General features: G+C 41.8%; 1 protein-coding gene across 1 annotated transcript in view; it reads right to left on the reverse strand.

The window, feature by feature from the left end:
* Window positions 1–13,883, reverse strand: part of LOC139664883 (uncharacterized) — a 34,515-nt gene extending 20,632 nt beyond the window's left edge. The window contains exons 1-9 of the mRNA XM_071543866.1: window positions 13,753–13,883; window positions 11,168–11,403; window positions 9,280–11,077; window positions 7,688–7,861; window positions 7,443–7,489; window positions 6,645–7,207; window positions 3,076–3,327; window positions 2,036–2,296; window positions 1,321–1,482 (exon numbers count right to left, since the gene is read on the reverse strand). Coding sequence (XP_071399967.1) covers window positions 1,321–1,482; window positions 2,036–2,296; window positions 3,076–3,327; window positions 6,645–7,207; window positions 7,443–7,489; window positions 7,688–7,861; window positions 9,280–11,077; window positions 11,168–11,403; window positions 13,753–13,883 — 3,624 coding nt within the window. The remainder of the gene's footprint in view (window positions 1–1,320; window positions 1,483–2,035; window positions 2,297–3,075; window positions 3,328–6,644; window positions 7,208–7,442; window positions 7,490–7,687; window positions 7,862–9,279; window positions 11,078–11,167; window positions 11,404–13,752) is intronic.
* Between the last annotated feature and the right edge of the window lie 1,875 nt (window positions 13,884–15,758).

Raw genomic sequence — 15,758 nt, forward strand, 5'->3', positions numbered from 1 at the left:
GTGTGAATCTGTCCCAGTCAATCTGTGACGATCTGTCAGTCCCGGATTGTCTGCAGTGTGGGGGATGGGTTCCTGTAGCTGACGATGGTCATTAGGCCTTTCCACACTGGACTTCAGGGTAACTTCTCACAGCCAAGATGTTACATGTGCCACACACCGCTGGCCTCTGGTGACGCAACTTCTCTGAGTTGCCCCCACCGTTGACCCCCTCCAGGTCAACAAGAAAATCCACCATCTGGCCTTTAAGAAGCAGCTCTGCCACCTTGAATAAAGGTTGGTGTCATTTCATTACTCCTTGAACAGAGAGATGATTGACTGACAAACTTTACAGACCAGCACCCCACATGATGTGGTGTCCTGCTGGTGGGGATTAGCCAAGGTGGCACATGTCCATCTGGACACATTCATATTTTTCCTCCTCATGAAGACCTTACACCGTGAACACAGAGGAAACAATTAGAGCCTCTTTCTGCATACTGCATTGGCTCCTCAGACTGCCTCCCTGCCAAACATCAGAAAATAGAGGCTGTATTTTTTTTGTCAGCTGCTTCTTTGTTGGAAGACCAAACATGGTTGGGGCAAGATGTTGGTCCCACTTCTTGGGCTGATCTCTGGCTAGCTTGTTCAGACACCTGAAATATTCCATACAGAAATATTACATATAGGTCATTTGATATTGCAAAATGAACTGTCATTAGCATTCATGATATCCATGTGTAGATTTAGCTGCATATTTGAACAACGTTGGATGGAGCCATTGCTCCTCTGGGTGCCCAGCCAGCATATCACAGAGTTGATGGTTCACCTTCCATTTTTTCATTATTGTAAAAAAAAAAAAAAAAAAAGTCAGCATGGATATGTCATACCCAGATATGATGAATGTTGTTTATTTAAACTCTACCTTATTTTTAAACTCTGTCCCCTGGTCTGTCAGCAGTCACTTTTCATGCTGGTTTTGAGGCTAGTCTTGATCATTAATGGTTATTGCCTCCACCTGGGGCTGTGCCTATATAACTGTCTCTGCTCTTCATTTCAGTGGCTGAGTCTTGAGCAGTGCTTTACTCAAGCTGTGGTTCAGTTCTTTTTCTAACTTGTTACCTTAGTGTAGTTTGTTGTTTTTGCCTCTTTAAGCTGTGTGACAGGCTAGTTTAGTTGCAGAGCCTTGTTGCTTCTTTTTCCTCTGTTTATTTCTGCTTGGTCAATAAACGACCAGTCAACTGCAGTTCAGCCTGCCTGCTCATCTTCTCTGCAATTGAGTCCTAACTTAGAATGTAATAACATTGCCTCTATTATGATTTAATTTAATTCCTGTTAAATTACCGGCTGCCGGTCCTCCACACATGGGTCTATTAAGATAGGAGACACCACTGGTGGCCTGCCACTGATAGCTTCATGCATGAGGGAGAACCAGAACCAGGGCCAGGTCTCAGCTGTTTGCTCCCCATCCTCAGTCCCAGTCCCCGTCTCTGGTGACTTGAGCTCCTAGAAGAAAGAGACACAATAACCACATGTCACAGAGTTTAGGTATCAGGTTGTTCTACAGATCACTTGTTGCATACCTTGTACACACACAGCTGCTCTTGGGTGTATCCAGTGTATCCATCAGCTGGGACAACACCTCCTCTCCCTTTTCTCCTCTCCCAGCTTTCCATCACCCTGTGCCCCCCCCTTTTTTCTCCTCCCCACTACTGCCGCTGTCCCCTTCTCCTCCTTCTCACTTTACTCATCCATTATGTCCCCCCATGTCTTTTTCACTTTGTCCTTTTCTTTGTCTTTATCCTTTTCTTCCTCCTGTCTAGGCTCCGCTCTCCCCTCCCTACTCTTCTGCTTTGCCCTCCTCCCTCGCTCCACTGCCACCACTGCTGCTCCCACAGCCGCTGATGCTCCCTCTCTCTCTCCCCCCAGGCTCGTGTGGCCCCCCTGCCCTCTCCCCACCCCTCTCCAGTCTTCCCCCTCTCCTGTCCCTCCCTACTCTTACCCTCTTGCCCCATCCTCACACCTCCTCTCCTCCACATCTGCTCCCTGCCCTCTCTACCCCCACCGCTGCCCTCCATCCTCCCCTGCCCCCTGCCTCCATGATTGACTCCACATCTCCCATGGCACTCTTGATCGCCACCTTCTTGATCCTATATTTCCTCCTCAGCCACAGGAGCGCCACCGCCCAGGCCTCCCTCCACCTCTCCACCTGCAGCTGCTTAATAATGCCACAGATCCTCTCTATCTGGGTCACATAGTGCTCCTCCAGTCCACAATTCAGCGGTCTGGACCGGTCTGCCCCGGACGGTCTGGTTGGGCTCTGCCGGCCAGACCGTCGATCTCAGGAACCCCTGGATCTTGACGAATCCAGGTGATGGCTGGCAAACCTTGGGGGAAGGAGTGCTTATAAGCAGGCTGGAGCAGGTGTGGCATATTGGCAATCAGTCCAGTGGCATCGGCATAAGTTTCCTCCAACCGGATTTCGGTATTACACTTCTCTTTCTTTATGTTTATTAAACTGAAAGGTTTAATAAACATAAAGAAAGAGATTCATGTAAAAACAATTCAGCAACATGACTAGTTTTTTTGTATCTATATATTGTCAGAATCTACTTTGTTGGTGTTCATTTATGTGCTAGAAGTGTGATTTTGAGACCTGTTCCTCCATACAATGGCAGTGAATGTAGAAAGGAAAAAAAACACAATTGTCCAGTCTCCTCCACTGGAGCAACAGATAACAGAGAATGAAGTTGAACATCACTTTAAAGTCTCAAAGGGCTTCACAAGGCCACATTAAACAGCCATCATCCTCAATCAGGCAAAAGCTTCATGAAGCAAACATGAAGCCAAAAAAAATAATTGACAAATATATATATTCCATCGAGGCTTCTGTTAAAGATATGTCAGTTGAATTTACAGTCCAGTCAGTTGTTAAATTAAGCTAATAAATCATCTCATACCTACCTGAATCATTAATTCATGTATGTTAACTCTAACCCTCACTTAATGTTTTTTGTTGGTGTTCCAGTCCATCTGTCTTTCTTTTTTGAGTTGTTTCTCTTGTTTTCTGTAAAGCACTTTGTAAACCCGGCAACCCACAAACACGCTGACAAACTTGCCATGGCTGTCACACAGTGCCTGCATCTGCACTGATGAAAACAGCTTGTGGTTGATATAGTCCTGTCCGTGGGGGGCCTGGAGGAGATTTGATCTGGATGTGGCTCCCAGATAGCTCCACGAAGCCCCGAGCCACAGCAGGAACGTCCTCCTCAGCAGGGTAGTGGATGATCTGTCCACGAATGGCCACCCGTGCCCCAAAAACCTGGTGGACCCCTCAGTGGTCTTTGGCACCTGGAAGGCCCTGCACCCCACACTGTATGAAAGACCGTGAGCCAACCAGTAGTCTGCCGTGTGATAAGAAGCTCCAGGTGCTGAGCCCAGACTCTTGCTTGATTGCTCTTTCTTTAATGCCACTTTGTATTTTGCTTTCTTACATTGTTGCATGTTGTTTGTAACCTGTATGTTTGTCATGATGCTGCTTTCTTGACCAGGTCTCCCTCAAAAAAGACATTCTTCATCTCACTGGGAATCAACTGGAAAATAAACACATGAACCATATACATAGAAATGCATTACCCGAGTTTATAGAAAGTCATGTTCTTGCACCAAAATCAATCATTTTGTGTGTTTTATTTTTTCATAATTCTAGATTCTTACCATGAATTGGTAAATCAGAGTGTCAGTGACAACTTCAACCAAATTGGCAATGTAAATCAATAGGTTACATTTTCATGAGTCACAACTTATTTAACAACAGAGGTTTATTTAAAAGGCAACAATAATTACATATTAAAGTCAACAATTTCTGTTTAAAACTATGCAAATTTATATAGATATATACCTTTATTCCTGTAGAAAACAAGATGGATGTTTAGCTTGGAGGAGTGAGATTGATCAAATAAAACAAAGATTCAAAGGAAAAATATTTTAACCTGTCAATCACCAGAAACTGATGAAAAACAATAATTTGATTCTGTCTAGTTAAATTTCTCATTCATTTCATTTTCAAAATAAAATGTCTGTTCTTGTACATGTGATGTTAAAACTCTGATCAGTTACCGTTCACATACAATTGTAGTAACTGCACCCACACCGTCATTGTCATTATACATCTGGAAGGGCCTTGCTGCCTGTGTGAGCCTCTTCCCTGATAACGGATCAGGAAAGTGGTTGGATCGTAAAGGAGGCCACTGACCTCTTGGTAAATCGCTCTATTTTCACTCTTCATGGATGGTACCAAGAATCAGACTCGGTAAACAACCATAAAACACCAACACACAGCCTGTCTCTGATGAGCCCCTAGGCGCCAGAGAGTCTGAAGTGACACCCATTGGAATGTTGCCAAAATCAGAAGAAATCTTTGATGAAACCTTTGATGAGACTCATGAAACCTTGGGTATGACATTGTGATGGACTCTAATGTATATGTCTAATTTTATGTGTAACTAATGTTTTATATAATAGTTATTTGCATTATTCAATTTCTTTATCCTTACATGGGGCTTAGCTAGCCATGTTTGATGTTAAAGTGTTCAGGAATTTGTGCTGAGTTTAATAATGTTAATGTTACGACGGTCAATTATACTGGATAGATCTGGGAACCAAAATGAGGGTTTCATGCAAATGTAATGAGCCGTAACACTTGACATACCAGCCTACACACACACCCCTCAACTGATCACAACAAAACCAAACACACACATTTCCAAGGCGAATTTCATGCACTTTATGTGGCCACGACACGTGTGCTAACGGAGTCTGACAACAATTTTGTTCCAAAGTTTGTCTCCAAAGACAGACTCAACTGCATCATCATCACAAGCCAAGTTTATTACGGCTGCTTATAGTTATAGTAACCAGTCAGTTATTCAAGGATTCATTTAAGTCAGTTTTCCAGATAGTTATACTGTCGCCCCTGTTATAGTTATACTGTGCTGTCATTGCTGACTCATGTCTTCCACTGCTCATCTTCCATGATTGTGTCTGCTGAAATGTTGGTCTAATTATCAGTATTGCATATTCACATGGTCATCTATTCCTATTGCCATTGATTCATCACAATTCATAGGTATACCTCTTGTATATACTGTACCATATTCACTTGTATTTACCTGATTATTGAGTGTGCTTTAGTTTAGTAATAAATATATTATTTTGTTATAAAGTCACCTCATGTGCTCATTGTGTGGGTTTAAATTCAAACATGCCAAGAATTCACTCCTTCAGATGAGACTGTTGATTCTGTCTGTTATCTGGTGCCCCGTTCTTAATTCTCATTGAAGCTTATATTGATATCAGACACCACCTACCACCACTACACAATCCACTCTGTTCACACTGACTGATGGATCCTGTTTGTTCATAATGACATGAGCAGTAAACCTAATAATAATAATAATAATAAACTTTATTTGTATAGAACCTTTCATACAAGAAATGCAGCTTAAAGTGTTTTACAACAAAGAAATTACATGCACCAAGTGCTTCACATAAAACTTGATAATAATAGTGAAAATAAGAAAGATGAGAATGGAATACATAGAATGTATCTTCACATGAAAATAGACATAGAGTGAGCATAAAAACAGGGATAGAATGCCATAATTCAGGGGTGTCAAACTCAATCCATGAATGGGCCATATTGAAAACTCATGACAAATTCGCGGGCCAGACAGGAGCCATATCTATTTAACACTTCTTAAACTACATGAATAATTGCATCAAAATATGCCTGGCCATTTCAAATCTCAAGCAATAACCACATATGGGATGGCTGCACTTGAAGCTTAACACACAATACAGTTTCAGTTATTGTTTTTTTGTAAAGCCTCGTTTTTATTTTTATTTCAGTTAACGAAAATGTTTTTTCGCACCTAGTTTTTGTTATTTCGTTAGTTTTTGTTAACGATAATAACCTTGAACCGGGAGTTGCCATGCTGCATTTGATTAAAAAAAAGAAAAGAAAAAAAGGTGTCAGTAGGAGGAGGGGGCATGTAACTGTATTGCAACACGCTGCAGTGCATGTTGGGGATTGGAATGTAGCGTTTGAATTACAGAAACGGGCCAATATTAATAGAAAATCAAAATCATCTCCCGGGCCGAATAGCATTGTGCCACGGGCCTGATCTGGCCTGCGGGCCTTGAGTTTGACATATGTGCCATAATTAATGTAAAATAAGATGGAGAATAGAACCCACTTGATAATAATAGTAAAAATAAAGTTAAAAAATTGTGTACATAGAATGCATAAAATCAAGTAAAATACAACATTTTAAAAGAAGTACAGCAGTGCATAAGTGTGAAGCAAAGTGCAAAAAAGAGTTTCAGGCCTGTATCAGGAAAGTCATAGCTAGCTAAAGGCTAAAGTGAAGAGATAAGTTTTTAGCTTTCTTTTAAAAATATTTAGCGAGCTGGCTTCACTAATATCTATAGGCAGTGTGTTCCAGAGCTTTGGGGTGTAATCGACAAAGGCTGCATCCCCGATTTTCTTTCGGCTGTTGCTGGGAACCTCCAATAAACCAGCGGCTGATGATCGCAGTGGTCTTGCAGGCAAGTAGTGAAAAGGGGAGTTAGCAATGTATATGAAGATGCAAACGTTATATTCTCACTTGCTGTCTTTGGTCAGTGTGAGTGTTTCTCTCTCCCTCCTCTATCTGACACAGAGACACTGAGGAACCAGACCTGAACCTAAACCCAGGGTAGAGGGGTTCAGTGAATGTGGAGTGGAAGGTGTGGATGTGGATCAGAGTGTCAGAGGAAACTGTGTAGAAGGACAGAGAGCCAGCAGGCCAGTCCAGATACACTGCTACTCTGTTAGAGTCAGAGGAGGAAAGTATGACTGTGAATCTGTCCTTGTGCCAGGCAGAGTAACTTTTATCAGAGCAGGACAGACTCCAGGACTTGTTATTCCATCCAAGCCTGCACTCACCCCATCCTTTCCTTTTGATTCCTCTGTAAGTCACTCCTATATCAACCTCTCCTTTCCTCTCCACCTCCCAGTAACAGCGACCAGTCAGACCGTTACTACACAGCAGCTGTTCAAAGTAGTCAAATCTCTCTGGGTGATCAGGATATGGCTGCTCCTCTGTCACCTTTGTCACCTTTCTGTTGTCTTCAGACAGGAGGAGCTGTCTGTGTACTGTGTCTGGGTCCAGTGTGAGTTCACAGGCATCTGATGGAGAGAACAAGACTCAATACAGCAGCAGCTTCTCATCTAATAAACCTGTTGTGGTTGTTTGTTGATTTATTGACAGTTCATTTCTTAGCAGTTTCATGATGGCACATGATGTCAGCCATCATCCTGATTCACAGTAGGATCTGAATGAATGGAGTTAGATGGACTTCCCATCTCAATAGTTGAATGTGTGTTGCTTTGTTTTCATGAATCAAACTAAATATACACTTACACTTCCTCAGACCTGGTTTCAGCCACTGCACTCCACCATGTTCCACACTGGACGAATAAACAGGGAATAAGTCAGATCAGCAGATTCTCTTTGATGATGGAAACATGGACATTTAATAACCTTCAATATGAAGGACTTCCGCTCATATCCACCATTAAACATGAAACAGTATTCCTCATCTTCTCAGTGTGACAGAGAAAATGTGTGTGACTCTCAGCCTTCTAGCAGACGTTGCCTTTCCATACCTGAGAGTGTGCAGTCTCCAGTGTGGATCCTCCAGTCCAGCAGAGAGCAGCTTCACTCCTGAGGCTCCTGGATGATTGTAGCTCAGGTCCAGCTCTCTCAGATGGGAGGGGTTGGAGCTCAGAGCTGAGGCCAGAGAACCACAGCCTTCCTCTGTGAGCAGACAGCCTGACAGCCTGCACACACACACACACACACACACAAGCAGCAAACAGCTACATATTGTTGCATTTTCTTGCAATGATGTAATGTGAAAAAACGACACTGATTATTATATTGGTTAAATTTTCCTCAACTTCAAAATAAAAGTAGCTTGATGGCTTTCAATAATGACCAGCAGAGTTCCTCTCTTAAAGCATAATTCTGGTTATGTTCAACCTGGGCTTTATTTTCCTAGTTTTTCCATCATGATGATTGATTGTTCACTTCCTTCACTGTAGAACTTGACATAACTTCAGTTATACAGCAGCGCTGCTGTCCAACACACACACATACACTGAGATTGAGAATGAATGCAAATATAGATACAGAGTTCAGTATGGCATCTAGGCTCTGATCTTGTCACTATCTGCAGCAGACACCTAGCTAGCCAAAGAGAGCAGGGAGTGACGACAGACACCAGGTAGTAAGTTCCACCATGTGGCCTCGCTGATATCCCAAATACAAGCTAGTATCTTAGGATCAAGCAAGGTCATTCTAACATTATGTGGAACCTCAATGTCTGGTAAAACAACACAGGATCAACATGACACTCCTGTAGATTAAAACAACAACATTACATATCATGTAATACTAACTGTAATGTAGACACTATCCACTGGAAAATACTGCTGTCTGTTGTGATAAAATGTAAGTTGTCAAGACTTTTTCACCACAGCCTCATTGCCTGGTTTGTATTAAGCCTTCAGCCCAAAGAAGATAACTATAAAAACAACACTTAACTGTAAAGTCATAGCAATCATTACAGCTAAACAGAATAACTGTGTTCACTAGAGCTAACATGATAGCTATAAACAGCAAGAACAAATTTCTGACTTTACTTACTTGCCTTACTTTACTACATTACAGGAAAAAGTAATGATTACAGTAACACATCACTATGTAATGTGTTACGCCCAACACTGTGTACCACTGCTATGTAGAACAACTCTTTTATAGTGTGTATGTTTGAGGAACTATATATCTTTATTGTAATTGTTATGGCGTCAGGTGTGAAGGTCGCTCTACACTGTAGTTCAATGGTTCTCAACGTGGGGTCCAGGGACCACCAGGGCTCCTTGAGGGGTTTCCAGGGGGTCCCCAGCAAATTGATGAATTGTTAAACTTCACCATTATTTAATTTTAAAGAAGTTAAGACAATTAGAGAATGAAGAATATTTATTTTGATCATAGCTTCACTGTTATGTCTCTACCTAAAGTACAGATAGTCATGGGATTCTGGAAAAACAAAAACATACAAATATTCTCAGATTTGGGTCAAATCTCATCAAATGGGGGTTTGTGGCTCTAATGTGGACTAAATTAGGGGTCCTTGATATGAAAAAGGTTGAGAATCACTGCTGTAGATAATGTTAATATTCAGATCACTACTAACCGAACCTCCCTGCAGTTCCTCATAGCAGGGAGCAGTCTCCTTCGTCCCTCATCTGATGTGTTGTACGCCATCAGGTCGAACACATCCAGAACCTCCTCTGACATCTGCAGCATGTAGGCCAGAGCTGAGCAGTGGATCACCGAGAGTTTCTTATTTGATCTGTTCTTTGACTTCAGGAACTTTTGGATCTGCTGATGTACTGAGTAGTCGTTCATCTCCGTCAAACAGTGGAAGACGTTGATGCTTCTGTCAGGAGAAGCATTGGAAGTGTTCATCTTCTTCAGGTTGCTGATGGCTTTCTGGATGCTGTCTGGACTGCTCTCTGTCTGACCCAGCAGGCCTCCTAAGAGACTCTGGCTGGAATTCAGTGAGAGACCATGAAGGAAACGGACAAAGAGGTCCAGGTGGCCATTTTTACTGTTCAGGGCTTTGAGCATGGCTTTCTTCAGGAAGACATCCAGGGATTGAGCACATCTACTTAAGTCTTTTCCCAGGAATGTCTTCAGTACCTTCCTATCCTTGTTTGTGTAACAGTGGAACATGTAGACAGCAGCGAGAAACTCCTGAATGCTCAGAAGAACAAAACAGTAGACCGTCTTCTGGAAGAGCACACACTCCCGTTTGAAGATCTCTGTGCACACTCCTGAGAACACCAAGGCCTCTCTGACATCAAGACCACACTCCTCCAGGTCTTCTTGGTAGAACATGAGGTTGCCTTTCTCCAGATGTTCAAACGCCAGCCTCCCCAGCTTCAGAAGAACTTCCCTGTCAGTCTCCATCAGCTGCTGTGGACTCATCTCATGTCTCTCGTCATACTTCTGCTTCTTCCTCTTTGTCTGAACCAGCAGGAAGTGTGAGTACATCTCAGCCAGGGTCTTGGGCAGCTCTCCTCTCTGGTCTGTAGTCAACATGTGCTCCAGAACTGTAGCAGTGATCCGACAGAAGACTGGGATGCAGCACATGATGTGGAGGCTCCTTGATGCCTTGATGTGTGAGATGATTCTTCTGGACAGCTCCTCATCACTGGATCTCCTCCTGAAGTACTCCTCCTTCTGGGGGTCAGTGAACCCTCGTAGTTCTGTTACCCTGTCAACACATGTAGGAGGGATCTGATTGGCTGCTGCAGGTCGGGAAGTAATCCAGAGGAGAGCCGAGGGAAGCAGATTCCCCTTGATGAGGTTTGTCAACAGCACATCTACTGATGATACCTGCGTGACATCAGACACAACCTCACTGTTGTGGAAATCCAATAAAAGTCTGCTTTCATCCAGGCCGTCAAAGATGAAAACAACTTTACAGAGAGTGAGCTTCTCTGCTGTGACCGTCTGTAATGTTGGATGGAAAACACGGGGCAGCATGAGAAGACTGTGCCGCTCATCTTTGATCAAGTTCAGCTCCCGGAACGAAAGCAGAATCACAAGACTGACATCTTGATTTTCCAAGCCCTCTGCCCAGTCCAGAGTGAACTTCTGCACTGAGAAGGTTTTTCCAATGCCAGCAACGCCCCTCGTCAAAACTACTCTGATGTGTGTCTCTTGGCCAGGTAAGGGTTCAAAGATGTCGTGGCACTTGATTGGAGTCTCATGGAGGGTCTCCATCTTGGATGCTGCCTCAAGCTGCCACACCTCATGTTGGGTATAAACCTCATCACTCTGTCCCTCTGTGATGTAGAGTTCAGTGTAGATCCTATTGGGGGGTGTTCCAGTTCCTGCTTCAGCAGTTCCTTCTATCACAAATTCACATCTGTTTCTCAGACTGATCTTATGCTCGTCTAAAACCTCCTGCAAACCGCTGTCCACTGGAAGAGAAGAAAGAATAAGCGTTTAACAAATATGCTATTGTTTCCTGGTTTTAGAAATGGTGACAAGTTACTGACCCCCAGTCTTACATTGTGTAATGCTGGTTTGACTAGGTGTCTGCAGTCCAGGTCTTGTTCTGGACCTTTTTCCACACTGGGGACAGGTGGAGTCTTCTGATGAACCGGACTGGTCCCAGTATGAGGTGATGCACTGTGTGCAGAACCAGTGTCCACAGCTGGTAGAGACTGGATCCCTCAGGACCTCCTGACACAATGCACAGCAGGACAGCTGCTGCTTCACAACACCATGACTCCTCTTCCTCTCTCTGTAGGGATGAAGGCAAATTATTATGACTGATCAGAAAACATGAAGATTTAACTGAAAAAAGAATTTAAACAAAAGTTTGAACTATCTTTTGTTGAAATTGTAAGATTCAAGATTGCCCATACTATCTACATAGATGCTCAGATAGCATCATGCTACCACAACATGTAAAGTTTATTTTCACATTTTCATCTCTCATCATAGCTGTAGTTTAATCAGGCAACACTGCACACCCATCCGGCCACCCATCATGGATAAATGGGCAGCGGTGGCCTAAAGGTTAGAGAAGCGAGCTTGTGAGCAGAAGGTCGTCGGTTCAATCCCCCCGGAGTAACGTGATTCCTCTACTGACTCGGTTTACATGGATTCAGTGAATAATCTGCCTATCGCTCTTCACTCCACTGCACTGCTCCATGTTGTTTGCTTTGTAAATACAACATCCAGGTTACTGTGTCTGGTGACCTTTGACCTGTTCTGTTTGAAAAGCCCAAAGAAATCTAAGGTGTTTACTTGCCTCAATAGATGGAAAGATTGAGCAAAAATCTAGCTGTGTTAACCAGGTTCTGCTTACTCTGATGATGAACTTAGTCTTATTAAGAGAATCAGATGAAGGAACGAAAAACAATAAATTGAGGGAACAAAATATTTTCTGTGCGCATGAATTCAGCCAAACAGGCAGGTATGAACCAAACCCAGGGAATGAAATGTATCTCATGCACACGTTGTTCTATATCTTCGCCTCTGTAAAAGTTTTTTTCTCTCCCTATGGCCACTCCTGGGCTCCGTAGTTTTCAGTACAATAGTGTAGGTCACCGGTTCCCAACCTGGGGGTCCCGACCCCCACTAGGGGTCGCCAAAGCTTCACAGGGGGGTTGCAAGGCCTTCTTGGTTTTAAGGGGTGTAAGAAAACTTAAAGAAATATATATACAGTATATCTCAGCATTTCATTAATTACTGTGAAGAAAAGAACTAATTGTAGTTGTTATTTTTAGTTAGTAGTTTAGATGTTTTTAAAGATATAAACGAGGATAAGGGCGAGGTGAAGACATGAACACAAGCTATAGTCACTCTCTGCTAAACAGCCTCGTCCTGCATTAGCATTCTGCACTGAATTTGTCCGAAATAAGCATAATAAGTGGGTATGATAGTTAAAAATAAATAATACAGAGAATTGTATAAAACCTTTCTAAAAATATCAGGAAAACTAATCTCTGATGCAATATTCACATAATCGGCTCAATATTCATCCAAATTGCTCGTTTTACACAAACTTCCTGCAGTTATTGCGTTCACTATTTGGGTTAATTGTACAGTTATCAATTGTTTTGTGCTGTTATTGTTATGCATTGAATATAATATGAAATATCCATAAAATACATGACTTGGTCAGAGGTCGTCTGTTTACTCAGTGATAGAATAGGGGTCCCGTAAGGAAAAAGGTTGGGAATCAAATAACATTTCCTCAGTCACATTCTAAAGGTGTTCTCAGACTGCATTGAAGCACTTGAGGCCAAATCATTTAGCGTAACCTTTGTGTTTAAGATAATGACTGAACTGAAAAGGAAACTTGATAGAAGGCTAAAGGACACATTTTTTGGCTTTGCTGTGAACAATGTGAGGCTGGTTTTATTGTTTTTATGAAAGAGGCGAGAAATACGTGAGTGAAAGGTATGACTTCTAAGAGAACAGCTTTGATCGCAAAGTGTCAAAGCCTGGCCTCTTATGAAGAATACAGTGATGCAGTCCAGGCCTGCAGTCTGAAAGACATTGATATGGATGGACTCTATGAGGAATATGGCATGGTGGAAGCTATTCTCAGCTCTTCAGAAGTGGAAAGTTGCAGTGAGGAGCGGTGTCTGAAACGGTTTCCCAAAGCAGATGTCCCACTTGTGAATCTGAGGAAGGTCAGCGCCTACATCTTCTCCATCCCATGCTAGCAATGCACATACAGAACTTTTCAGCATTGACCTCAGCATGGAGAAAATGAGAGAAATCGTCTGGATGTGGACAGTGTCCAGGCAGAGCTGCAAATTTGTGTCAATTTCACATTTGAGTGCACAGGCATGTACTGGAAATTCCTTGCAAACAAAAAACTCGCAAATATCTATCACAAATAGACATTCAACTATGTGGTGAGTACACTAGAGTCTTATTATGTGTTATAGCTTTGGGATTATTTTTCAGTTTTTGTCCTCCTTTATGGTGTTATGGAAATGCCCCCCCCCCTATCTTGGCCTCCATAAAACTTTTTTTCTCCCCCTATGGCCACTCCTGGGCTCCGTAGTTTTCAGCACAATAGTGTAGGTTATCAAATAACATTTCCACATTACAGTATAACCAGTCCTCTTACTTTGTGTCTGAGGGTCCAGGTTCATTACTGAAGTCTGGAGGTCTGTCTTTAGACCGGTCTCTCTTCATAGACAGACAACTGGGTACTGGAGACTCTGCTCTGCCCTCCTCTTCCTCCACACAAACACTCATCTTCTGGACTTCAGTCAGTCTGCGACACACACACACACACACACACACAGTTAGTATCGCCTTGTCCACAGGGTGACAACTGACTCCGACACAATCTTTCAAAACTTAAAAACACATTCTTTTGCGTCTATGATTAGCACAAGTGCTTTCAATGCATATTATTATATCATTTAAAATTATATAGTTATGTTTACAATGATATATTGAGGGGAAAAACAAACAGTCTTCTCATGTACTTGGATCAGCTGATCAGTGTTGCTCCTCCCCGCTGCATTTCCCGCAAATGTGTTGTGATCAGGCTGAAGTCACATGTGCACATCTGTGTGTGTGTGTGTGTGTGTGTGTGTGTGGAAGATTTGTGGAAAATGCGGAGGAGGAGGCCGGGCCACAGGACTGGCTGTTGGGAAATTTTTACTAGATACTTAATTTCTGAGATGAAGTATGTTGTTTTCAATACAAGAGTATGTTTTTCAAGTTATTATAGTGGTAGTATAGTGGCCCTTTTTATGACCCTGTGCTATGCTTTGTGATACTTTGGGACACTTTGGTGTTCATTTTATGATAATTTGGTGCTTTGGTGTATTCTGGGGTACTTTAGGGCATTTAGCAATAGTTTTTAATCTGCTTTGTGGTACAGTGTGGTACATTATGATACTTTGTGGTACGTTGGAGTACTTTTGGGGTACATTATTTTTTGGGCCTTTACAAAGCACCATACATAATTTAAGATGGAGCAAGGAGACAATTCATTCATCGTTCATAATTGATTGATTGATCGATCCATTCATATTCATTCATTCTAAATTCATTCATCTTTACAAGATTTTATGATTCTACAATTAAACTTAAAGGGGGTGAATATTTTTCCTTTATATATTTTTTACGCAAATTTACCGTAGTTACAGTTGCAGTTACAACTTCATTCAATTCCTCTATGTCAGATAATGACAGACCTCAAAGGTGAATTACCTCAGGCATTATTACCTCAAAGGTAATTACATTTACTTTTCTGAGTATTTTTCAAGTCAGTCAATTTACTCAAGTAGGTATTTTACTTTCTTTTGTTTTGTTTTATGTATTGTTGTCCTTGTTTTAAAGTATATTATATGTTCTTATGAAGTGTGCTCTGCTATATGTACAGTATTGCTGTTCCTGATTTAATGTATTTGGTTTAAAAAGTGCAGAACAACAATCAACTGCAATTAAAATCAAATAACTTAGATAAACAATACCTCCTTCAGTAAAGTTTTCTTCTTATATAAAAAATAAATGCAAATGTAAAAAATAGACAATATTAAATAAATTAAATAAATACTTATGATATAAAATGAGCAGAGGAACCTGTAACAAGATAACGTGATCCTGCCTGAAACAAATCATGATATTTTTGCCATTTCGCCCAAACATACCTGTTTTTTCTCATCTTCTGTTTTCTTCTTATTTCAAAAGCAACACAGTTGCAGCAATTGTGTGAATGCGTAAGTTAAAAGCCTTATAATATCACTGCCCCATCAATAGGGCACGAGTAGATCTGACTATAATTACATCTGTGTATTCCATTAAATTAATGTGTTGCTTAGATGTATTCTTCTGGCGTGTATGACATATCAGCGTTATTCTTTCAGCTGCAACCCCGGCGGGGTCAAACGTACTTGGGAGCAAATAAAAAACAAATATAAAAACATAATCCAAAGTGGTAAGTAGGCTTACTTTAATATCTTATAAGTACAACAAGTACAAAGCTTCAGTGCTCCAATCAGTCTCTGTCTCAGGATGATATCAGTATAGAAAAGCACAATGAAATGGCTTTGACATTGCTTGCAGCCAACAGGAAAAAAAATGAGATGAAGAAGACAGGAGGTTGATGGGGAGACA

This window comes from Centroberyx affinis, unplaced genomic scaffold (genome assembly GCF_046629955.1).
Source record: "Centroberyx affinis isolate AG114_WGS23_722 - 3 ecotype Tasmania unplaced genomic scaffold, CSIRO-AGI_Caff_v1 ptg004389l_1, whole genome shotgun sequence".
Lineage (NCBI taxonomy): Eukaryota > Metazoa > Chordata > Actinopteri > Beryciformes > Berycidae > Centroberyx > Centroberyx affinis.